Source organism: Schistocerca serialis, chromosome 3 (assembly GCF_023864345.2).
Source record: "Schistocerca serialis cubense isolate TAMUIC-IGC-003099 chromosome 3, iqSchSeri2.2, whole genome shotgun sequence".
Lineage (NCBI taxonomy): Eukaryota > Metazoa > Arthropoda > Insecta > Orthoptera > Acrididae > Schistocerca > Schistocerca serialis.
Window position 1 is genome coordinate 215708572 of NC_064640.1, and position 25790 is coordinate 215734361.

Genomic DNA, 25790 nt, shown 5'->3' on the forward strand with positions numbered 1-25790 from the left:
GTATCTGCTGAAGGAGGAAAATTCTTCTCCCCAAAATCAAGAAAATGAGATTTTCATCACCCCCTCTCATACAACCTAAAATGTTCAATCTGACATTATAAAGCTTGTCCTATTGGTCATTTTTAAATTTTTCTACTTATTTGCCTACAATATAGAGGCTAATGTACCAGTAGTTGAAAACACAGCTGTTTACCATTCTTGCTTCTTAGTGGGATATAACTGTGAAAAATTTATACTTTCCTCAGATAATATTTGCTCAAGGAAGACAAAGAACTTTCTGCAGGTACTCCCCTGCAATTGAACTTTAATGTTTAGCTACAAATTAACCATTCTGCATTGAGCAAATCATTCTAGGTATATATTTGCTTGCAAAAGATTAAATGGTGGCAAAATGACTGGTGCCTGAGAAGTCTTAAATCCTTTATTTGCTTTGACGCATGGTATTGATAATGTAATTTACAGTTTCTACTGCATCTTCTCCTCAAAGTAAACTGGACAATATCTGAATCACACAAGATGGTTAAACAAGTAGCAATTTGAGATTATGTATACTGCATCACTGCATTCCAGTTTCATAGGTGATGTTACAACTTTTATTACAAGTTTCCTGGTTGTTATATACCAAGGTGCCACGGCTAAAGTGTTGGCCCTTATGGCATCATGCAGTATAAATGCAAGTGTTGCCAGCCACAGTGGCCGAGTGGTTCTAGACGCTTCAGTCTGGAACCGCACGACTGCTATGGTTGCAGGTTCGAATCCTGCCTCGGGCATGAATGTGTGTGATGTCCTTAGATTAGTTAGGTTTAAGTAGTTCTAAGTTATAGGGGACTGATGACCTCCGATGTTAAGTCCCATAGTACTCAGAGCCATTTTTTTTTTGCAAGTGTTCTCTGCAGTTTCTCTCTTACTCTTTTACATTGTTTAGTAATGCTGAAACATAGCCCCCACTCTTCTGTCAGCTCTACCAGATAATTTACCCCTTCAGCATTCACAAGTGTCAACATACACACAAAATTAAGAATTCTATGCAGCTCTGACTTTACAGTATATCCATTTGCAAGAGGGGAGTAGGGGCACCCACACAACCCCCATCCACTTGTGGATTCTAGGTATATTTTCAACACATTCCTATCAGTAATTTTCAGCTAGTAATGATAACTTGCTTTCATGTGGAAATGGAGTACAGATTTCTTACTAATTCCACAATGTTTGTGCATTTCTAGAAATTATTGTCTGTGATTGAACTATAGGCTCAGGGCTTTCTGGCACTACACTGTCAAATTTGATCAGATATACTGTACTTTTAACAGCAGCTTCATTTGGCAGTCATGCACAGATCATGATAATTAATATGCTTCCTTGCACTTGGTGGCAGTTTCAGTACAATCACAATGAAAATATTTGAAGATTTAAAAACAGGGTCCCTAAACTCTTCAGTCACTTTTTCATACATGCCCTAGTTGAGGTGCAGAAATGGGCTGGTCCAACATCCCAGTGCCTGGAGTCAATGAACAACTTCCTGAGCACCCGCCTCCTCCCTCACAAGCACAATATAATCACTGCTGTTGCATACTTCACTGCCATTTGACACCAATTCACGCAGGTAAAACCCCTTCCCTCCTGCAAACTTAACCACCACAGTAATACACTACAGTCTTGACATCGACTAGACCTGTGGCTACTATCTGGCACATTATTTTCAGTTTTATATAGCAGAGACATTTTGGCAGATCCGGAAGAACATAGCCATGTGATACAGCAGACATCATCATCTGTGCTTCATTTGTGGACCCTAATGTATCACCCACAAATAGAATACGCATTTGCTGCTCTAGAAGTGGGGAAAAAAGGAAATATTCTTCATATTTGAAAATATAAGGGGCATTCAAATGAAACACTGTCACTAATGTAAAGTAACGATAACAATTTTATTAACTCAAAAATGTAGTTATACACAGTACACATACTCAAAAATAGTCGCCAAAACTGTAGGCACATTTGTCCCACTGTGACACTAGCCGGTCAATTCCATCCATGAAGAAGCTAATAGGCTGCAGTCGGATCCAGGCCTGGACCCAGTTACACACTTCATCGTCCGTTGCGAATCAATGTCCGCGAATAGCTTGTTTTAGAGGTCCAAACACATGAAAGTCACATGGTGAAAGGGCGGGGCTGTACGGTGGATGTTCCAGCATTTCCCACCGAAACTGTAGTAATGTCATCTTCACCGCATTGGCCGTGTGTGGGTGTGTATTATCATGCAGGAGGATAATGCCATTGGACAACATGCCTTGGCATTTCCACTTGATTGCTCGTCTTAAAGTTTGGTAAATTGGCTTGATAAACACTGGGCACTGTTGGTGGTCCCCTGTTCCAGGAACTAGACAAGCAGTTGGCCCTTGTGGTCAAAAAAGAGGGACATCACGACCTTACCAGAACCGGTGTGTACAGCCTTCGATTTCTTTGGAGGTGTTGAAGTAGCATGTTTCCACTGCTTGCTCTGACACTTGCTTTCCGGTTCAAAATGGTGACACCATGTTTCGTGACCTGTGACAATACGTGACAGAACACCGTATTCCTCCTCATGATAATGTTGCAGATGACTCAAAGTATGCCATTCGAGTATTGCACAGTTTGGCAGTCAGTTGGGGGGGAACCCACTGCACACACATTTTTTGAAAGTTCAAGTGTTGATGCATTACAGTGTGCGAGGTGCCCACGCTAATACCCAGTAACTGAATCAGTTTCTGGATGATCTTAACAGCGACTATCATAATATTGGTTTCACTATGGAAATACAGGAAGACGGTTGTCTTCCTTTCCAGGACATACTAATAAGGAACATAGTATGCAACACCATTCAGTATATAGGAACAAGACACACATAGACCTGTACCTGCATGCCACAAGCTGCCACTGTCCAGCACAATGGCAGATAGTGCCGACCACTCTGATAAATATGACAAATGTCATATTTGATAAAGAAAGTCTCCCAGGCGAACAACACCTGAAGGAAGTATTCCAAAAAAATGGGTACACTGAAGTTCAGATTAGTAGTACATTCAAGTAGAGATAACATGTTTGACACTGGAAAGATGAAGAACACAAAGAGACTCATTCTCCTTTTGTATGTGGGACAGCTATCAGCCAAAATTGCAAGGCTACTCGAAAAATCCAACATAAAAACAATTTTCCAATCACCTTAAAGGTGAAAGAGTGGCTTGGCTCTGTGAAAGACCCACTAAAACTGAACTTACTGGGAATATACAGCATTGCCTGTTGAATGTCGCCAACAGTACATCAGGAAAATACAGTCCTGTGTTTGAATTGTTACAAGCAGGGACTGCGACAGACTGCAAAAACAGTGATAGCAGAGCATAGCCTCAAGGAAGACCACACCATTGACTTCCAGAACACCAAGCTGCTTTGCCAAGCAAATGGCTATTGGGCCAGCATCACAACGGAATCAAAAGAAAATTGGGTTCACAAGAATCTTTTCAACAGATACGAAACATACCAAATAAGTGTGGAATGGAATCCATCATTAACGGCAACATGATGGTGAGCATAACTAGCACAGTCCAATTCGCAAGACACCACTGGAATGGCAACACAGAGATGTGAACAGCACGCCTGCTACTCACACCACTGCAACCTCACCCCCCTCCATGCCAAATGGCCAGACAGTACACACCATCTATAGCCAGGTTGAAGGGGGCACTCCACTAGTAACAATATTACAGTATTCGCACACCTCAACACTTTGCCAGAAGATGAAGAGTGTGACACTCGTTGAAATGTCACAGTATTTTAACACTGCCAACCCGCTGAAAACCTGAACGCTTTTCACCAATAGTGTATGCCTGAAGAGCCTGCTTTCACATAAATATCTGTCACTGAAAGCTCGCTTCCTACTGAGATGTTGGGCATGTGATGAATACAACACAGTGGATGTTAGAAAATAGAAGACATTGAAATAACGCAAAACATTCATTAACATGATTAGATTTCTTCATTTTAAAAGAAGAAAAATGCAATATACACACATATATAAAAGTACTTAATTTTTTTGAGAAAGATCTATTTCACTCAAAATTCTCAATTCAGAAACTGATAGCAAATCCCAAAATGTTCGAAGCTTGCCTCCACACACACATACATTCATAGGACCATACACTATTGTACACTTTCAAATACACACGTCTGGTGTCTCACAGTTTTATAGGCTTAAATGACACTTTGATGAAGTATCTGCTGTACAAAGCAACTGACTTAGATGGCACCACAGATAACATCACAAAGGAGTGAGGTCAGGGGAATGTACTAGCCTTAGTACTAGTCCTCCCTTACATGTCCACTTGCTCATACCACCCACTCTATATCTTTAATAATGCAACTGTCACTGATAGCCCACTTGCTTCTCTTTTCTCTTACTCTCAGACACTCAACCAGTGACATGCCAGACAGTACCTGTATAGTGTGCTGGGAGAAGACATGAAGCTAACATGCAGTTACCTACAATTGCAGTACACACATTAATGTATTGCTGGTGGTTCACATCCGGCCTGAATTATACCATGAGGATTTTCGTTCAACCATAAAAAATAAATGTAAAAAATTGCTATTCCATCTTCATTCATCCAACATGAATATGCTAAAAACTTTCTGATCATACAATTTTGACAACAAGATAAAAGACTTCACAACAGTTTACAATGATGAGAAACTGAACAACAAAGAGCTTAGCAATGTACTACTTACTTTTCATCCTCATAAGTATAGTGACTTTTCATGGCTTGGAGTTATAAATATGCCAGAAGCACACACAGTGATCCATGACCACGTAACAGAAACCCACAAAGCAACAAAAATCATTGGAAAACAGCTCAGGAATGGTGGAGTGGTGCATTGTCTTGTCAATACAGACTAAAGGATGCATATGATCTGTCAACAGACATCTTTAGCTTCTGCCTGTAGGGAATCAAAGATGTACCAGGTGGTTCCATTTCACTCCAAGTAAACATTACACATGCTGTCAACAGCCTCACCAATGTGAACTGCCAAGAGTGATGAATTATGCTGTGTGATTTCAGTGCAACCTTAGAGGCAAAATGCAATCACTTGAAGGCATTAGTAGCAAAAATTAATGTAAATTTTCAAAAATGCAATTTTTACACCATATGTGATTTGCTACTATCAACTTAATGGGGGGAGGCGGGGGGGGGGGGGGGGATCTCCAAATGTTTGCCTTGTGAATAATGTTATTAATTAATTATTTCATAAATATTAGATTATCTGACTCAATTAATATAATAGTTTTATTATTAAAGTTTTACTACTACTACTACCACCACCACCACCACTACATAACATTATTTTAGTCTATCTGTTTTTACATTACTGTATGTTTTGCTTACTTACTTTCTTAGAAAATTAATAAAATTATATCTTTGATGAACAATGTTTTCAGTTATTGTTACAGAGCTCTTTGTGCTGTACGTGTAAAGTGAACTTTGTGTTGTGTTCATATGAGGCTTCTTAAAAATGGCATGCTCTACAATTCCTTACAAATCATCAGATAGTTCAAGAACTCAACAACTCCTTAGATTTTATTTCCTTTGTTCTATATAAAAAATAAGACCGCATTTTAATTTTCTATACATATTTTCATTCTAACTTTACACAGCAAATGTACCAAGAATATTTTATGCAGGAATGAGGTGTTGAGGAACTTCATTCCCATATCCTCTGTCATCATTTAGCAAATATAAGTAACAGAAAAAAAGAACTCCACAACTCAAGGTATGATTCAGTTTCACCTACATAGTAATGGCTAGTGCAGAAACTATCATATGATAATGAAATCCTGAAAATAGATCACTTTTGTTTAACAGCTTAGGAAAAAATTGGGCAGCGAGATATACAGATCTTCAGCACAAATTTAATCTTAGCAACCGTAGAAAATTAACATTTCACAGGAATGGGATGCCACTCTCAGCACTTTCAGGCATTTGAATGGTTGATAGACTTACAATAATAGTAACTTTTCAAGGGAAGGAATGGATACATATTATGTGTCTTTAACACAGTGGTTTCCATTGCCTTCTGAATCCTCATGCAATTGATTATTGCTGACTGTTCTGCCTTTAGGGGCATTTCCCCACCACAATCACAAGGATGCCCTGAACCTCCATCTGCTTATGTACCCTTTTTGACAAAGCAGTTGGCAGAATGAGGGTGACTCCTTACACTGAAAGTCTTCAACTACCATTGCTGATTATTTTTTTATTCCAAATATAAGCATATGCTAGGATAAAACCCAAAAATCATAAGGTTTCGATCAGTAGTGAAAGATACTACCCTGAGATCATGGTGAACTAATTTACACCTGTTGTCTCGAATTTCTTTCTAAATAAATCATTTTATGCAATTCTGTTTATTATAGTATATTTTAAGAAAACTCTTATCTTATCTTAGTCTGATTGGAAACAAATCTACAACAAACTTACCAATGAATCAGAAAATAACACAAAAAATAATCATATGTTCCACAGTATACAAAAAATAATGTAACTTACCTGCACTCTGTGAGACTGTAGAACTGTTGGATTCCAAGAAGGAAACTGCTCTACCGACTCAAAAAGGAGGTAAAGAAGAGCTTTTGGTGGCAAGTCAACAACACCCTGTAAAAAATAATACAAGTATTCATAGCAAATGAACCCATAAACACATATTTTCTGCTGAGAGAATGGCTTTTAGGTCTCCATGTATTTGAGGTTATGATCTGAACTGGCTTTCCAAGGATGCATTGTAGATGGTCATATTTCTATCATAGGCTAACAACAACAAAAAATAACAAGTTAACCAATAATCTTCAAACCCTACAAAAGCTTTCCAACACTGATTCTTATACTGAAATTTTAAAGAAATATGTGTTTTCTAAGGAAGGCTTTGGCCAAATGCTTATGTAACAGTCTTTTCGTCATGCCTGCCCGCAATTCCACGTGTTATATTTACAGTGAATAGCAATCTATCCCTTTCATAATACGGTTCACTTTCCTTTAACCTCTTCTTCTTTTCTTCTAAATCTTTTTATTCATCTGCACCTAATAAAGGTCAGTATATGGTTCTAATTTTGAATTACTCAGTTCCCTTTTCTTACCCTTTATTATGACAACATATGAATTGACCTCTTAAGACTATATCTATTCTTTCATAATGTACAGCAGGTTCCAGTTGAGTTTAATGAATTATTTAGGAATAAAGGAGATGACTCATTGAAAGGCAGAAGTGCTCACACAAGCGTGCGCCTGTCTCCCTACATTGTGCTCACTCGACTACCAGCGCTCTCCTGAGAGTTGAAGAATGGAGAAAGGCAGGAGGCAGGGAGGTGGTTGGGGGAAAGTGTCTAGTGGCTCGTGGGGAGCAGTCTGTGGGCTACCTAGGGGTGCAGGCAGAGGGGGCAGGTGGCAGACGGCTAAGCACTTGATTTCACAGACTAACACGTGAGATGGCAGCACACAACTACCTGACACATACTGGGCAAGGGTAATGGGAAATGGGTGGTGAAGCCCACGCACACGTGCACGCACTGTGTGTGTGTGTGTGTGTGTGTGTGTGTGTGTGTGTGTGTGTGTGTCCACCATCCCTTTCCCATTGCCCCCCCCCCCCCCCCCTCCCAAAACATGTCAGCTACTGCTGCCATCTCACGTCCACGTCTGTGAAATCGAGTGCTTAGCCATTTGCCACCTGCCACCTGCCCCCTTACCAGCACCCCTAGCTAGTCCACAGATGCCTCCCCACTGTCCCACAAGCCACTAGACACTTCCCTCCCCCCCCCCCCCCAACCCCCTTTCTCAATCCGTCAGACCACCCCACCTTGCACCCCCACCTCACCGCAGTACACTCACCGTGGGCCAGGTATGAACTGGCAGTCAAATGAGAACAATGTAGGGAGACAAGCATGTGCCTGTGAGTCAGTGATTGTGAGTCAGTGATTGTGTGTGTGTGTTTGTGTGCATGTTTCTCATACAGCTTGAGAAAGGAATCCCATTCCGAAACCTAGCGAAGTAAAACTCTGTACCTTTTGTGTGTATCTGTCAATGATGCAACACTTCTGCCATTCTGGGAGTTATCTCCTTTGTTCTTAAATAATTTGTTATGTCTTCATTCTTTAGAGTAGTTTTCCATTCTTTCCCCATGTTGTTCTCTTCTTTCTTTTTTCCATGTTGCATCTTGGAGCCTTTGAAACTTCTTAATTTTACTCTGAACTTTCATATTTTTTGTCCTGTTTCTTCTTCCATTATTTCCATTTCCCTCGGGTTTATTTTAAATCTTTTGATCCATATCATTGACGTTTCTGGGTTTCTATCAAAAAAGTTAAAAATCCTTTTTTTCATCTTGCCTTTCTTGGTGTTGGTAGAATATAACTCTTCTCATCCTTGTAATACAGGTTTTTTGTTATGTTAAAAGCCACTTCCATTTTCCTTGTCCTTGCGAAGTTACCTTCTTCGCCCATAGCATTTGGTTGTATTATTTCACCTACATATTTAAATTTTGTAGCCACTTTTATACTTCCATAATCAGTTTCCATGTATTTTGTTGACAACTTCACATGTGCCTACAACTTGTTACTTCAGCAGATACACACAGGCCTATTTTTGAAACTGTCTCTTGTAGGAGATTTATCTGCATTGTTGCATCTTCTATAGATTCAGCTAAGACTGCAAGATCATTTGCAAAAGCCAATCAATTCTCAGATTATCCCCTCTTCTCCCAATCATAATTTTTTTAAATTCCTTCTTCTTCTGTTCTTTTTCTCCACTCTCTGGTTACATTTTCTAGTGCACAATTAAATAGCAGTGGGGACAATCCATCTCCTTGTCATACACCAGTTTTAAACTCAAAAGCCTAGAAGGTCCAACCTAGAACTTCAATTTTGCATTTGTTAATGAGTCTTTTATGATTGTCACTCATTCGTTGTCAGCTCCGAACTCTTTTAGTGTTTTGGATAATGTTTCCTTGTTAATCAAATCATATGCTTTTTTTAAAGTCTACAGATTTTATGTACATATTTTTATCCCTCTTTCTTCCATATCTTATAAATTTCAGATTTAAAATTTGTTCCATACATTATTATTCTTTTCCAAACCCTCCTGGGTACACTCCTAATTGCTGATTCTGTTAGTTTTCCAGCCTGTTTTGTAATGCTTTTAAAAGAATAGTGTACATGACTGGGATGAGAGAAATTCCTCCATAGTAGTTGGGGTAAGTTTTACCTTCTTTTTGTGGGTTGGGTGAATTAATGCTTCATCTGAAATCTTCCGGTATAGCTTCTGTTCCCATACTTTTTGGAAGATTCCACATGGCTCATTATTATTATTCTTTCTTTCCTCAGACGTTATGTTTGGTCAAAAATGGAAAGTGACGCAGACCTTGATCAAGCGTGACTTCCTTTTAACTGTACGGTATATGTTATATTGCATTTAGGAACTTTCGGGTAATTGAACATGTATCAATAATTACGGATTTCTGTAGTTGTATATATGAGTTTGGATGTAGCTGTATTGCATTGATGTACTGGTGGATATTGTGTGGTATGACTCCTGTAGTTGATAGTATAATTGGTATAATGTCAACTTTATCCTGATGCCACATGTCCTTGACTTCCTCAGCCAGTTGGATGTATTTTCAATTTTTTCTCCTGTTTTCTTTTGTATATTTGTTGTATTGGGTATTATTATTATTATTATCTTTCCTTTCTCAGACCTTAGGTCTGGTTCGGAATGAAAGTGACGCGGACCTTGATCAAGCGTCACTTCCTTTTAACTGTACGGTATATGTTACATTGCGTTTAGGAACTTTCGGGTAATTGAACATGTATCAATAATTACGGATTTCTGAAGTTGTATATATAAGTTTGGATGTAGCTGTATTGCATTGATGAACTGGTGGATATTGCGTGGTATGACTCCTGTAGTTGAAAGTATAATTGGTATAATGTCAACTTTATCCTGATGCCACATGTCCTTGACTTCCTCAGCCAGTTGGATGTATTTTTCAATTATTTCTCCTGTTTTCTTCTGTATATTTGCTGTATTGGGTATGGATATTTCAATTAGTTGTGTTAATTTCTTCTTTTTATTGGTGAGTATGATGTCAGGTTTGTTATGTGGCGTTGTTTTATCTGTTATAATGGTTCTGTTCCAGTATAATTTGTATTCATCATTCTCCAGTACATTTTGTGGTGTATACTTGTATGTAGGAACGTGTTGTTTTAAAAGTTTATGTTGTAAGGCAAGCTGTTGATGTATTATTTTTGCGACGTTGTCATGTCTTCTGGGGTATTCTGTATTTGCTAGTATTGTACATCCGCTTGTGATGTGATCTACTGTTTCTATTTGTTGTTTGCAAAGTCTGCATTTATCTGTTGTGGTATTGGGATCTTTAATAATATGCTTGCTGTAATATCTGGTGTTTATTGTTTGATCCTGTATTGCAATCATGAATCCTTCTGTCTCACTGTATATATTGCCTCTTCTTAGCCATGTGTTGGATGCGTCTTGATCGATGTGTGGCTGTGTTAGATGATACGGGTGCTTGCCATGTAGTGTTTTCTTTTTCCAATTTACTTTCTTCATGTCTGTTGATGTTATGTGATCTAAAGGGTTGTAGAGGTGGTTATGAAATTGTAGTGGTGTAGCCAATGTATTTATGTGGGTGATTGCTTTGTGTATTTTGCTAGTTTCTGCTCGTTCTAGAAAGAATTTTCTTAAATTGTCTACCTGTCCATAATATAGGTATTTTATGTCGATAAATCCCCTTCCTCCTTCCTTTCTGCTTAATGTGAATCTTTCTGTTGCTGAATGTATGTGATGTATTCTATATTTGTGGCATTGTGATCGTGTAAGTGTATTGAGTGCTTCTAGGTCTGTGTTACTCCATTTCACTACTCCAAATGAGTAGGTCAATATTGGTATAGCATAGGTATTTATAGCTTTTGTCTTGTTTCTTGCTGTCAATTCTGTTTTCAGTATTTTTGTTAGTCTTTGTCTATATTTTTCTTTTAGCTCTTCCTTAATGTTTCTATCATCTATTCCTATTTTTTGTCTGTATCCTAGATATTTATAGGCATCTGTTTTTTCCATCGCTTCTATGCATTCGCTGTGGTTATCCAATATGTAATCTTCTTGTTTAGTATGTTTTCCCTTGACTATGCTATTTTTCTTACATTTGTCTGTTCCAAAAGCCATATTTATATCATTGCTAAATACTTCTGTTATCTTTAGTAATTGGTTGAGTTGTTGATTTGTTGCTGCCAGTAGTTTTAGATCATCCATGTATAGCAAATGTGTGATTTTGTGTGGGTATGTTCCAGTAATATTGTAACCATAATTTGTATTATTTAGCATGTTGGATAGTGGGTTCAGAGCAAGGCAGAACCAGAAAGGACTTAATGAATCTCCTTGGTATATTCCACGCTTAATCTGTATTGGCTGTGATGTGATATTATTTGAATTTGTTTGGATATTAAGTGTGGTTTTCCAGTTTTTCATTACTATGTTTAGGAACTGTATCAATTTATGATCTACTTTATATATTTCCAATATTTGTAGTAACCATGAGTGGGGTACACTATCAAAAGCTTTTTGGTAATCGATGTATGCGTAGTGTAGCGACCTTTGTTTAGTTTTAGCTTGATATGTCACCTCTGCATCTATTATCAGTTGCTCTTTACATCCTCGTGCTCCTTTGCAACAGCCTTTTTGTTCTTCATTTATAATTTTGTTCTGTGTTGTATGTGTCACTAGTTTCTGTTTAATGACTGAAGTTAATATTTTGTATATTGTTGGTAGGCATGTTATGGGGCGATATTTAGCTGGGTTCGCTGTGTCTGCTTTATCTTTAGGTTTCAGATAAGTTATTCCATGTGTAAGTGTATCAGGGAATGTGTATGGGTCTGCAATGTAACTGTTAAATAATTTAGTTAGATGTGAATGTGTTGAGGTGAACTTCTTTAACAAGAAATTTGCTATTTTATCATTTCCAGGGGCTTTCCAATTGTGAGTAGAATTAATTGCTTGGGTGACTTCATGTTGCAAAATTGTCACTTCAGGCATTTGTGGTATCATCTTGTATGTGTCTGTTTCTGCTTGTATCCACCGTGCATGCCTGTTATGTTGTACCGGGTTTGACCATATGTTGCTCCAGAAGTGTTCCATGTCTGTTATGTTTGGTGGATTGTTTATTTCAATGTGTGTGTTATCTATTGTCTGGTAAAATTTCTTTTGGTTTGTGTTGAATGTTTGGTTTTGTTTCCTTCTATTTTCACTTTTTTTGTATCTTCTGAGTCGTTTGGCGAATGCTTGTAATTTCTGCTTCTTTTCGTCTAATTGCTCTGTCGCTTCTTGTTGTGAGATTTTACCTAACCTTTTTCGTTTTTTTTCTGAGATTTCATTTCTTATAAATTGTGTTAGCTGTCCGATGTCTTTTCTCAGTTTTTCTATTTTGATCTGTAGCCTGTGTTGCCATGCTGGTTTTGTGGGTTTCTTCTGTGTGTTGGTTGGTTCTGATCTCTGCCTAGTGTGTATATTTAGTGTAGTGAGTGCTCCTATATATACCAGTAGTTGTAACTCTTCCATAGTTGTGTTTTCATTTATTTTGTTGTGTATGATTGTGTCGATAGTTTTTATTGTTGTTTCGACTTGTGGGTTATTTGGTGGTCTTTGCAAGAATGGTCTAATGTCTGTATTTGTGTCTTTGTATTCTATATATGTTAGCTGAAATTTTTCTTCTATATCTAATATCTGTGTCACTTTGTGTTCTATTTGTGCTTGTTCTGGTGGCTGCCTTAAGATTTCGTTTTCCTCTGATTGTTTAATTGGTGTGTGTTGTTCTTTGTTTGTTTGCTCTGGGATGTTTGAGTCCATTACTGTATTTTCTTCTTCTTCTGATTGCACATTATTTTGTTCCAGTATTTGTTGTACTTGTTGTTTGATGTTATCTAATTCTGACTGGGGTATTCTGTTATTTTTTATTATTCCACGGATCTGATCAGCTAGTCGTTGTTCTGTTAAAAATTTTAATTCTGGGTATCTGGTAATAAATGTTGTGTATACTTGTGATCTGTATCCAGTTGTGTTGGTTCCTAGGTTTGTTGCTTGGTAATAACAGAACATGAGGTGTCGATTAACTTCAACTGACCATCTCATCCTCTGTCTTTGTTTTCCTTCTAGGGTGGTTGCAGGAAGCATATCCTGCAAAACACCTCTATTTGGATTTAAATCATTTTCCAGTTGGCTAGCAGTGTCGTTACCATTGTGGGCGGGCATAGGGTTCAAGCGTCGTCCCCGACCATGACGGCGCTTGTCCGAGGCTTCATTAGTTCTGTCCTGAACCAACTAATCACACTAAAAGGGGGGTTAGCCCTATTAGTGGTTTGTTCTTTTCGTCGCCTTTTACGACTGGCAGAACATACCGGAGGCCTATTCTTTTCCCGGGCCTCCACGGGAATTATTATTATTATTATTATTATTATTATTATTACTATTATTATTATTATTATTATTACCATTATTAAACATCATCATCATCATCTCATTTTTCATTGTGGCATTCCAAAGCTGCATGTTTCATTATTATGTTATATTGCCTTTCAATTTTTTTTTATATTTATTTATTTACATTTTATGAATTTCAGTCAACGAATTTTAGTCAATTTTATAAAAATAATTTTCCACTTGTCAGTTGACACAGTACTTTTTAATTCTCTAAGATCTCAACTTTCTTTCTTCATCTGAAATCATCTGTTTCTTAATCTTGGGTTGTCATTTCACTCACTTGCTTCCAAGTTTCTTGGTTTTGTCTGTTTTGTTTTCTAAATCTTCAATTGTAATGTGGAGTTTCCTCATATCTTTCCTGATCTCAGTAATCCATTTCATGTTGCGCATATTGTTCTCAAATACTCTCCTGATGATTCTGATTTCCTGATCAGATGTCTACAGAAATAAATATGTTTCTTCCTGATCACACTCACAACTAGTTCCATTTCGTTGTAGACTGTTTCATAACAGGCAATTCTCTGGTATCTGATAGCCTTTATTTCACACATTCTGATTATTTGTCTTTCTATCTTGACTATTTATACAGGGCGATTTCTTCCACTGTGTACAAACTCTAGGGATTGATCGACGAGAGGATACGGAAAAAAAGATCTAATGAACTTATGTCCAGAAATGCATGGTTTCCATGCTGGAGACCATTTATTCAATCATACTTTGTTCAGGGTGTATACGGGGACAAGGAAAAAAAAATTCCCGGATATCCCGTTTAGAAAATATGCTTTTTCCCGGGCGAAAATACACTTTTTCGGTGCTAAGTGACAGTAGGCTTTCCGTAGATTTTCCCTCGGAACCGTAAACCTTATCAATCCTTTGAATGGTTAACGTTTTATACAATCGCGTAGAACTTCCCGGAAAAAAAAAGACGAGGCAGAGAAGTTTTGGAAAGACTTTTAATAAAGGAAAGAAGTTTTGGAAAGACCTTTGATTTGCAGCAACATATACGCTGCATATTTTCGTATTACGAAAGTATAAATTCGTACTGCACCAAATACAGCGCGTTAGTTTCCGGAGCGTTGAAACCGAGGTTGCCACGTCCTTCTGTAAGCGAGTCATATCTCAAGCCACGAGATCTCGCCAGCCGAGGACAGCAGCTATTCAGAGCATAGGACACGTGTTATAGTCAGCCAATAGCAAGTTCACTGGTTACATAGCGCGAACACGCAAGAGGAAAAGTTAACGGTTTACATTAATGTACACAGTACCGTATATCTACAAGAAAAGCTAAGCTTTCACATATAATATTACTCTGTCAGATTAACACGCTACAACAGAAGCTAAGCTTTCACATGTAACATTGATCTCTTTTTGCGTGTGTTATACTTTAAGATACACCACACAAATGTGCCAGAAAATTTAAAACTATGACAAATGTCTCGGCTCGAAATTCTTGTAAGTGGCTGGTCCTCAAACTTCAGTTTCGAACGCTCTGTGATTTAGATATCCATCCCACTTTCTCACACGTAAGATAATTCATCTTGCGTGAAAAGAGAATTACTTTGAAAGTAACGCTTTTCTAACCACCGTTCGTAATACTATCCAGAGACTGTTAGAAATAGGTTCGATTTACCAGTTGCTAGAGAGCGCCAGAAAACAGGCATTATTGTGCGTGTGCAACTGCAGTGCTGTAGGAAGCCCGTATGTTGGTGTGTGTATAAAGCACTAAGAGTGTTTACATTACACCATAAAAGAAACAGGGCATCAGAGGATACTCCAAAGAGCATCGGAATTTCGTAAACCATACTAAAATGCATAATTCGGCTTGAAGTGCAAATTGGCGTTTTCGAGATTCACAATGAAGAAGGTCCCATCTGATATGCTTTTCAGTGTGGTTTTTGGGATGTAAATTTTCTTGGAGTACCAGTACTCTACGATCTCATTTTTGATTCTTTGTTATGGCATAATGCCATATATGACACTTGAAATTCAGCGAACAGTTGGAACTAGCCAATACTGTAGAATGAAACACTTCGTTTCAAATAAAATGATTGCCTCAACGGAAAGATTAATAAAGCCAAATTTCTTTAGCAAACTTGCAAATCTAACTTCACTGTTCTGCAAGGCGATTAATGCTTGACTGCTACTAACTCGGAAATAAAATAAAATCAGAAAACTGAAATTAGTAATATATTTTTGCCCTCCGTAATTATGTGAATGTATTTTAATTCACTTGATAGCTCCCGGCCACAGAAATCCGTTTTGTTTTCATTTGACGTGGGAGTTGTACACGAAGAGAAACAGCCAAACTTCAAGTAACGGGAGAAGGTACTGCTTATATGCGAGTCAAATGCGCATGCGCAACAGACCGATGGCAATTGGTCAAACGAACCTAATGTGAACAGTTGTGACGTCATGCTCATAGCATGCAGTTTATTGTTACGAAGAATTACAGTCTGCGCCCTACGGCCTTTGACATATTTTTGCCATTTGCAGACGCTTGTGCGTGCACGGTGTTTTGTTGTTGTAAATTGCACATTTCCTCTGCCACTAAACTTTTATTTTTTTCCCTCTCGTTTATATTTTATTGCTGCAGTATCATTCTCCAGTAGCAGGATAAAATAACATTCTTTGCTAGAGAATCAATTCTGCAGTCAAAATTACAAAAATTTAACTGAAAGCTAAAACAATAAAAAATTCCCGGAATTCCGAAAAATTCCCGGGTTTATCCCGGTTTAACTCCCGGATGAAAAAAATCCCGGGTTTTTCCCGGATTTCTCGGTTGTCCCGGGTCGTATACACCCTGTTTGCTACAAAGACTGCAGACTAATAAACCCTATACCATGCCGCCACAGTTACAGCATGCACGGTTTCCTCCTTGAGGGTGCTACTGTTCCTCAAACGTCATGCTCTAGTTCCCTCTCCTGCCTTTGTAATTGGTAATGTTGTATCTGATTCATTTCCTTTGCTGACTCACCTAGTAGTGGACATGATACAGCATTGTATACAATGGTTCCGTATTTGAATTGAGAGCTTGCCGACATGGTGTTTACTTATGGAAAGGCAAATGGCAATGGGCAGCTGACAGCAGGCAGAAAAGTTGTATCAGGAGTCCTATCTCCAGCAACAACAACCACAGCATTCAATACGTGCAACAGTGTTTCACCATTTGTCTGAGACAGGGTCGCTTCAGGAACTTTCATAACAGTCATCTGTGGGATAACAACCGGAATGTGTGGGCCGGGATACCTGGCAACTGTATTTTGAAACCAGTCTTCATTCCACGTCACGTAAAAGGCCGGAACTATTGGCGTTTCTTGTGGGTGACTGTCTCCCTGCTGCAAGAAGTGCGATTGATGATTCAAAGGGTTATGTGCCTCCTACATTATGGTGCTCCAGCCCACTTCACCGTTAACGTCTCGATGCATCTCAATCATGTCTTCACTGGTTGATGGATCGGACAAGGGGGTCCAGCTGCATGGCCTGCTCGTTCACCAGATCTCAACCCGTGCGATTTATCATTTTGGGGCCATCTCAAAAGTATCATGTATGCAGAGCCCATTCCAGATGTGGAGACACTGGAGCAGCGTATTTATGTTGCCTTTAACACTGTTCGAATGCAGACTGGCCGATACAGACATGAGACACAGAACATGCTATGGCGCATACATACATGCATTGAGGCACATGGAAACCATTTTCAACACATATTGTAACTGTGTCTACATGGTACAGCATGTATTAGGCTGCTGTCTCTGTAATACTGTACAACTGAATAAATGGTCTCTAGCATGGAAACCATGCATTTTCAGACATAAGTTCATCAGACCTTTTTTGTACCGTATCCTCTCATCGATCAATTCCTAGTGTTTGTACACAGTGGAAAAAAATCACCCTGTATATTATGATGTATTCTATGATCTTGTGACATGCACATAAATGTACAAATGAAAAAATGGATAAATAAATAATACAAACTTGAATAAAAAAAACGTGTTTTCTTATCTATTGGAAAATGCAAGCACACATCTGCCGACTTAATGAAACTGCCATTAATTGAAGTCTGCCAATTTTAACATTACTGGTATGATTTTTCTTTTGTCCTTAAACATTTTTGTTGACATTAAATCAATATTTTAGCTTCAAATAAAATTAATACAACCATTAAAAACTGATACCAATCTCAAGATGCTAACTTTAATTCTCAAGCAATAAAACAAATTTGATCTTTTGTCATTGTTTTAACTGATCTACATGCAATCACTTAACTGAGCTGAGTCAGCTTGTTGTCTGATTTCATGATTTCCTTGTATTTGCTGGTAGTACAGACACAATGTTGGCCTAATGACACAAAAGTAATGCTAGTAATAAGGATTTAAAGCAAAGATCTACTGCATATGAAGTGTCTTTCTTCATGTGCTGAATATCTTAAATTGTATATTCTTCCCCATAATTGACTGTAGTCACCACACACACCCCTGACAAATTTCATGAAGTAACACAAGAACATCACTACCTTCCATACTATGGTTACATGTAGTACGTTGCTGAACACCTTTCCCATGAATAATCACACTGTTTAGACTCATACTAAATAAGACTTTTTACAATAGCTCATAATGACAATAAATGCATAAGGTCTTTGGAGAAAGTAACTACTTATTATACGATATCAGTGAACCCATTGAGGTGTTTATGTGGGTAAGGTACTTGAATCATATTAGGGAGAAGTGGACTTCGATTCCCAAATGCAGCCGTTCCGACACAGTTTTTCCACTGCTTCTCTAAACCACTTTATTTGAATGCCAAATGGTTCATTCACAAGAGGCCTCAGCTGTATTTATGCCCCTTCCTAAGAACTCCAAGGCTTATATATGGCTTAAAGCACTAAAAATATTATGGTTCTGCAGAGTACAGCCTGTCCATTTTGCTATGATTATAGGACAGATTGTAAGACATGGTGATAATCACATCAGTAAACCTATAGTCATCATAAAAAAAACCAAATGGGGATATAGATTTATACCCCATTCCTTGACTAGAGTACTTATTAAGCAAAGTCAGCCAGGGGTCATTGTTTTTCAAAAATTCATCACGAAGATACTTATCTACAATCACCATTGTACGCAACATCCAACTCATCCTTTGGTTTGTATCACTATAATGGGTTACAATTTGGCGTCACAAGCACTTGTGAAATCTTTCAAACATATCTAGAATAGGTCATCTGGAGTATTCCTAACTGTGCAAACTACCTATACAACATTATAGTAAAAGGGATTGCACAGCTGCAACATTTTCTTGGCCATTGTATTAGCCACTATGGGGGAGTCTCCAGTTCATCTTGTCTGCATTTGAAGTCAACTGCCAATGTAATGAAATTGAGCACTTGACTACCACCTACTTCCACTCAGCATCAAATTCAGAGGAAGAGCATTTGGTCAGGTCACAGATATCCAAGACCATGCTGTCAGCATCATTCGTGAAAGAACTGACTGGTTTCCTGGTGACATGTAAGCCCATCTCTGTCAATGGATATAGCCCCTGGTGAAATGCTCCACAGCCACGGGTGACAAACATTAATTAACTTATTGCACACAGCCCACAAGCTAGGCCTACAAGTTTGAGACATTAAGACCAATCAGAATCAGCTGATTTGCAACCATAACCAGTTCTGGCTACATCAGTCGTCACAAAGAATGCTCACATATTAGCTGGCATGAGGCCACACAACCACAACCATAGACAAGATCCTCTGCCTGTCAGCAGACTTAAGCCAATAACACAATACCTGTCCACACCTGCACCCCAATATTTTTCTGATCTCCGACCTCCTGTCTCACAGCAAGTTGTGATCCATGGTCTCTAATGAGCCAATGAAAGTAAAGTACCTCCCACTACCTGGGCAACTTCTCTCACCCACTCTGCCACACCCCTCACAATCAATAAATCTGCCAGTTACTATCAGTGGCCTCAAAAATGGCTAATCATCACGTTTATATTGTCACGTAGAAGAAGGTTTATTCAGCACTTGCACATGCAAGAGCACGGAGCGAACTGCCTCCAACCAGAACACATACAGTATATATACAGCTACAGAACATTCCAGTACAATGATTCTTAACATTAGTGGATACTTCTAGAATGTACTTGAACCAAATATAGAAATTAAAACTGTACAGTCCAGGTGAGTTTTGAACTCACAACCCTCCATGCATGAGTTCAGTATCATAACCACTACACCACAGTGCTACTCAGCTTCTTTTGCGACATTGCTCCCTCCTTAAGAAAACAGCATCTCAGTGTTACGCCCTCCTAGTCCAGGAACGGACCAGCGGTCCTGCATACTCTGACTCCCGATGACTGATTCTCACCCTGGTGGTGATCTTAGAACTTCTGTTGCTGCTACGCTGTTCATCACCTTTCCGATTGTTGCCTATCACAGGAGCTTCGAGTTTACGCTGGGTTGCAGGATCCTTATAGGGCTTCATTCGAAGGACGTGGACTGTATCTCTGATCTTTCGTCGTCTTGTGTCGGAGTCCAAATCTTCAACTTCATATGTAACATCAGACAACTGTCTTACAACCTTATAAGGTCCAAAGTAGTGCCTGAGGAGCTCATCAGAGGGACCAACCTTCTAAACAAGAGTGAAGATCCAGACAATGTCACCAGCCTGATAGACAACAAGGCAGTGGCTCGCGTCATACCTTTGGCGATCGTTTTCTCGAGCCTGCAGCATGCAGAGTCGAGCTAATTGCCGAGCTTCCTCAGCTCTGGTTTACAGCTGGCTGCCATAGTCGTCGTCCGCATCATCAGGCTGTAACGGAAACACACAGTTCATCGTCGTAGTCGCCTCACACCCATGCACCAGGAAAAATGGTGTAAATCCTGTGGTGTCTTGTTTGGCGGTGTTGTAGGCAAACATCAAAAAAGGTAGCACCTCATCCCTGTTGCACTGCTCAATATTGACGAACACTGATAACTTGTTCGCCAAGGTTTTATTAACACATTCAGTAAGCCCGTTAGTTTGTGGATGGTAGGCAGTCGTCATGTGTTGAGTAATGTTGCACTGACGGTTTATCTACGTCACAAGATTCGATTGAAAAACTTTCCCTCAATCTGTAATTAATGACCTTGGGGCACCATGTTTTAATACAACATCTTCCACGATGAATTTGGCTACCTTGGATGCTTCGACTGTTTTCACAGCTTTTGTAATGGCATAGCATGTCAGATAATCAGTACGAACAATAATCCACCAATTGCCACTAGTAGACGTTGGAAATCGTCCGAGGAGGTCCATCCCAACATGCTGGAAAGACGTTTTAGCTGGTGGAATTGGTATAAGTCAGTCAGGTGGTTTCTGAGGAACTGCCTTCCTCCTCTGGCACTCTCGACAATGTGACACATCTTGATGGACACTCCTAAATAAACCTGGCCACAAAAATCTCTTGCGGATTCTATCATATGTCTTAATAAATCCTAAATGTCCGGCCTCAGGTGCATCATGGAATTTCTGTAGAAAATCAAAGTGCATGTGTTTAGGAATCACTGGTAGCCACCTCTTTCCAAACAGATCAAAGTTTTTCTTGCAAAGTAATCCATTAACTATCTTAAATTTTCCTTTCACATCCTTTGACTGATTTAAGGCAAGTATAATTTGAGATATCTTGGCATCCTCCTCCTGCTCAGCAGAGAGATCCTGGAGTGCAGTGAGACAGTCACTATCTTCATCAAAGTCTTGATGGTCTTGCACAGGGTTTCTTGAAAGACAGTCGGCATCTTGGTGTTTTCTTCCACTTTTGTACAATGTGGTAATGTCATACTCTTGAAGATGTAGTGCCCACCTGGTGAGTCGTTCTGTTGGATCCGTAAGACCTGTTAACCAGAAAGTGAATGATGGTCTGTAACAACTGTGAATGGCCTTCCATGGTCAAAATTTGCACATTCCCAGATCACAGCAAGACATTCTCTCTCTGTAGTTGAGTAGTTTCTCTCAGCTTTTGTAAGTGTCCTAGAAGCATAGACTATAACCTTCTCTTTCCCATCTGAAATTTGCACCAGAACAGCACTGATCCCATACCCGCTGGCATCTGTGTGTAGTTCTGTAGGTGCTCTCTCATCATACAGATACCGAGCGAGGTGGCGCAGTGGTTAGCACACTGGACTCGCATTCGGGAGGACGACGGTTCAATCCCGTCTCCGGCCATCCTGATTTAGGTTTTCCGTGATTTCCCTAAATCGTTTCAGGCAAATGCCGGGATGGTTCCTTTGAAAGAGCACGGCCGATTTCCTTCCCCATCCTTCCGTAACCCGAGCTTGCGCTCCGTCTCTAATGACCTCGTTGTCGACGGGACGTTAAACACTAACCACCACCACTCATCATATAGACCAAGTACAGGGTCAGTCATCAGAGCTTTTCGTAGCAAATCGAAAGACTCTTGTTGAGCACCACCCCAGATAAATTTAGCATCAGCTTTTAACAACTCTCAGAGTGGCCTGGCTTTAATACAAAAGTCTTTGATAAAATGATGGTAATAAGAACATAATTCGAGGAAGCTTCTCACATCTCAAATACTTTTAGGAATAGGAAACTCCGTTGTAGATCTCACTTTTTCTGGGTCTGGCCTCACACCTTCATTTGACACAAGGTGTCCAAGTATTTTGATTTTGTTTTGCTCCAAAGAGTCACTTTCTTGGATTAAGTTTCAGTCTGCCTTGTTGGAGACACTTAAGAATGGCCCTCAGTTTTTTATATGTTCACCAAATGTCTCTCAGAACACTATAATTTCATCTAAATAACAAAGACACATCATCCACTTCAGGTGCCTTAGAAGATTATCCACCATCCGTTCAAAAGTTGCTGGTGCATTACACAAACCACACAGCATTACCTTAAACTCATACAGGCCCTCGGGGGTGATGAATGCAGTTTTCTCACGATCAGCCTCATCTACTTCAATTTGCCAGTATCCATAGCATATGTCCATGGTTGAGAAAAACTTAGCCCCCTTCAGACAATCTAGTGTATCGCCAATTTGTGGAAGAGGGTAAATGTCCTTTTTAGTTATCTTATTAAGCTTCCTGTAATCAATACAAAAGCACCAACTGCCATCCTTCTTCCCGACAAGGACCACTGATGACGACCATGGGCTGCGCGAAGGCTGAATGATGTCATTCTTCACCATTTACTCCACCTCGTCGCGAATTATTCGACATTCCATTGCTGACACACAGTATGCTCTCTGGCTTATTGGTTGATGGACTCCCGTGCTAATCCAGTGCTTCACCGTTGATTTGTCTAATTTGCTCTTCACCTGTGGATTGAAGCGTTCAGAGAACTCTTGAAGAATGGCAAGTAGCTTCTTCTGTTGTTCCTTACTGAGATCTGGTGATAGTCGAGCTAGAAGATCTTGTCTCGTAGTGGTAGCGCTAATTTCGCCCACAGATTCGGCATGGGAGGTTTCTATGACGCTCAGCTGTTCTGCAATTAATGGCTCAGCATTTGCTACTCACATTCGTCTTGGAAGGATCTGCGCTTCTCGGTGAAAGTTAATTATCCACAATTCACCAAATCTGTTCTTAAACTAGACGACAGAGGATGGGATGACGAAGTTGTTCTTCAGTGGTATGCTTCTCTTACACTGCACTACAAGATCCATGGACTGATGCATGTCATGACACATGACAGTTACCTTTCTAGTGCTGACTGCAGGAATGATCACTTCATCCAGCACACACAGTCTCCACACACTCAGATGAGCATCTTCCTGTCCACAGTATCTCATCTCATCTAGCATAATCTTCAAGCAACCACAATCTTCGAGTGATCACAATCTACAATTGCCTGAGAAGCTTTCAAAAAATCCCATCCAAGAATGATGTCACGACTACACTCTTAAGACAATGAATTCTAAGGGCTGTGTATGGCCACTTATACCCACATGAATTGTACATCTTCCTGTAGGTTTTACATATTTCCCATTAGCCACCTTCAGCAGAGATGTTTTGTTGTCGACGAATACGGTTTTCTGCAACTGGCAATAGTACTTCTCTGAAATGCCCGAATATGATGCTCCAGAGTCCACAAGAGCTTGGGCTGGTTGGCCATCCATGAGGATATCGACATAGTTTCCTATCATTTCTGTAGTGATCGACGGCAGAGGATTTCTCTCTTCGGCGGCCTCACCTTCAAGGAAGGTCGCACCCTTTAGTTTTCCAGGTTGCGGTGGCTAGGTGATTGGCTGGAGCTTCTAAACGGTGACGGAGATCTCGATCGTCGTGTTGGGGAGCGTCCTCTCCAGCGGCTAGCTTGTGGTGAAGGTGACCTACATTGTCCTGCACCCACACACATCATCTTGTTCATCTTCGTTGTCCCGGAGTTTGTGTCGGCTAACGTCTGTCTGCTGTTTTCTGGCATGGGCATCATCAAATATCCACTGCCTTTCTCAACAATAGTGCACCACATGTCCCCGTCGTCCGCAGTGGAAACATTACTGGTTGGTTATCCTGGGTCCTCCAGACATCAGTCTTCCTTGATGCCCAAACAGGTTCCTCACGCAGCATTGTAGGAACGTAACTCCACCTGGGTCTTGACTTTTTCACCGTTTTGAAGGGAAATGAAGGATGAGAGATTGGGTTCAATGTCTGTTCCACTTCCTCCCTTATGACCTCTTGAAGCGTTTCGGTTTTTTGCTCGCCGTGCAATCTGAGTGCCTTCTGAACTTCCTCTCTCACTATCTGACAAAGAACACTTGTGAAATCAGTCGCTTCCTCCATTAAAGACATCAATACGACGTTTGGAAGCCGTTCAAACTTCTTGCATGTAATTCTTTTTTGATGCATTGTCTCGATATACTGGCACCATTTTATGAAATTGTCTGCTGTCAAAACCTCCTTCAGGAGTAGAGCTTGATACATGTCCTCAGCAACACCCTTCATGAGATGTGCAACCTTATCTTCCTCCTTCATTCTAGGATCCACTGTTTTACACAGCTCCAGGACGTCTTGAACGTAGGATGCTGTAGTTTCTCCTGGATGCTGTGCCCTACTTTAATTTATCTTCAGCCTTGCTCTTCTGATTTTGTGTGTCACTGAAATACTTGCGCAGTTCCGCCTGGAATACTTCCCAGCTTGTGAATTTCTCCTTGTTGTTCTCATACCATTGCTTGGCAGTGCCCTCCAAGCAGAAAAAGACATTAGCCAAACACATGGTGTCATCCCAATTGTTAAATTTGGCTATATGCTCATATACCTTCAGCCATTTGTTTGGATCTTGACCATCGTCACCAGAGAACCCGGAAGGATGTCTCATGTGGTGGAACACAGTTGCTGTCATCGTAACATCCTCTTCTTCTTCTTCTTCTTCTTCTTCTTCTTCTGTCTCCAATAGATTGCAATCTGTTGAATATGGCTGGAACTCTAGTTTCTCACCAAGTAAACGGCAGCTTTGTCGTGGCTGATGGGAGCCACTGCGTCATTGATAATGTGTGCTATCACAAGTTCCAATACTCGGTGCCTCCACCGGAATAATGTCACATAGAAGAAGGTGTAATTAGACGAATGACGAACACAAACTTCATTTAACAAAGATTTATTCAGCACCTGCACATACAAGAGCGTGAAGCGAACTGCCTCTGGCCGTAACACACACAGTACATATACAACTACAGAACATTCCAGTACAATGATTCTTGACAGTAGTGGATACTTTTAGAATGTACTCAAACCGAATACAGAAATTAAAATTGTACAGTTCAGGTGAGTTTTGAACTCACAAACCTCCATGCAACATTTTAGTATCACAACCACTACACCTCTGTGCTGCTCGGCTTCTTCTGCAACAATATGCCACTTCATTTATTGGCAGGGATTTCAGCATTGCTTGTCTCCATTCCTCATCAGTGCAGGCACGTAACAGTCTATTATCAGCTCTGTGAGTCAAAGTGGGGAGGGATTTTGTATCCCAGCTTAGCACGGCTATCAATTCCAATAGCAAATCAGAGATGTTTAAACTGTCCAGTCAACCTATAAACAAGTCAGCCTACCGTGCAGCTGACAACTGGTTCACAATGTGTAATGAAACTTCTCAATTCTGTGCCATACTAATTGTGTACAATGACTGCTGTTATGGAACCTCTTGGCTTGCTATTCAGATGGGATTACTGTGGTTTAAAACAAACTCACTTCTTACTTGGTTTTTGACTCCTCCAGTGACATTGCCTGTGTATGAG

The 25790-nt window shown here is 39.8% G+C and overlaps 1 protein-coding gene across 2 annotated transcripts in view; it reads right to left on the minus strand.

Moving 5' to 3' along the window:
- LOC126469938 (steroidogenic acute regulatory protein-like) overlaps positions 1–25790 on the minus strand; it is a 175218-nt gene that overhangs the window by 26381 nt on the left and 123047 nt on the right. For both annotated transcript variants that reach the window (XM_050097340.1, XM_050097341.1), the window contains one exon: positions 6579–6683. In XM_050097340.1, coding sequence (XP_049953297.1) covers positions 6579–6683 — 105 coding nt within the window. The remainder of the gene's footprint in view (positions 1–6578; positions 6684–25790) is intronic.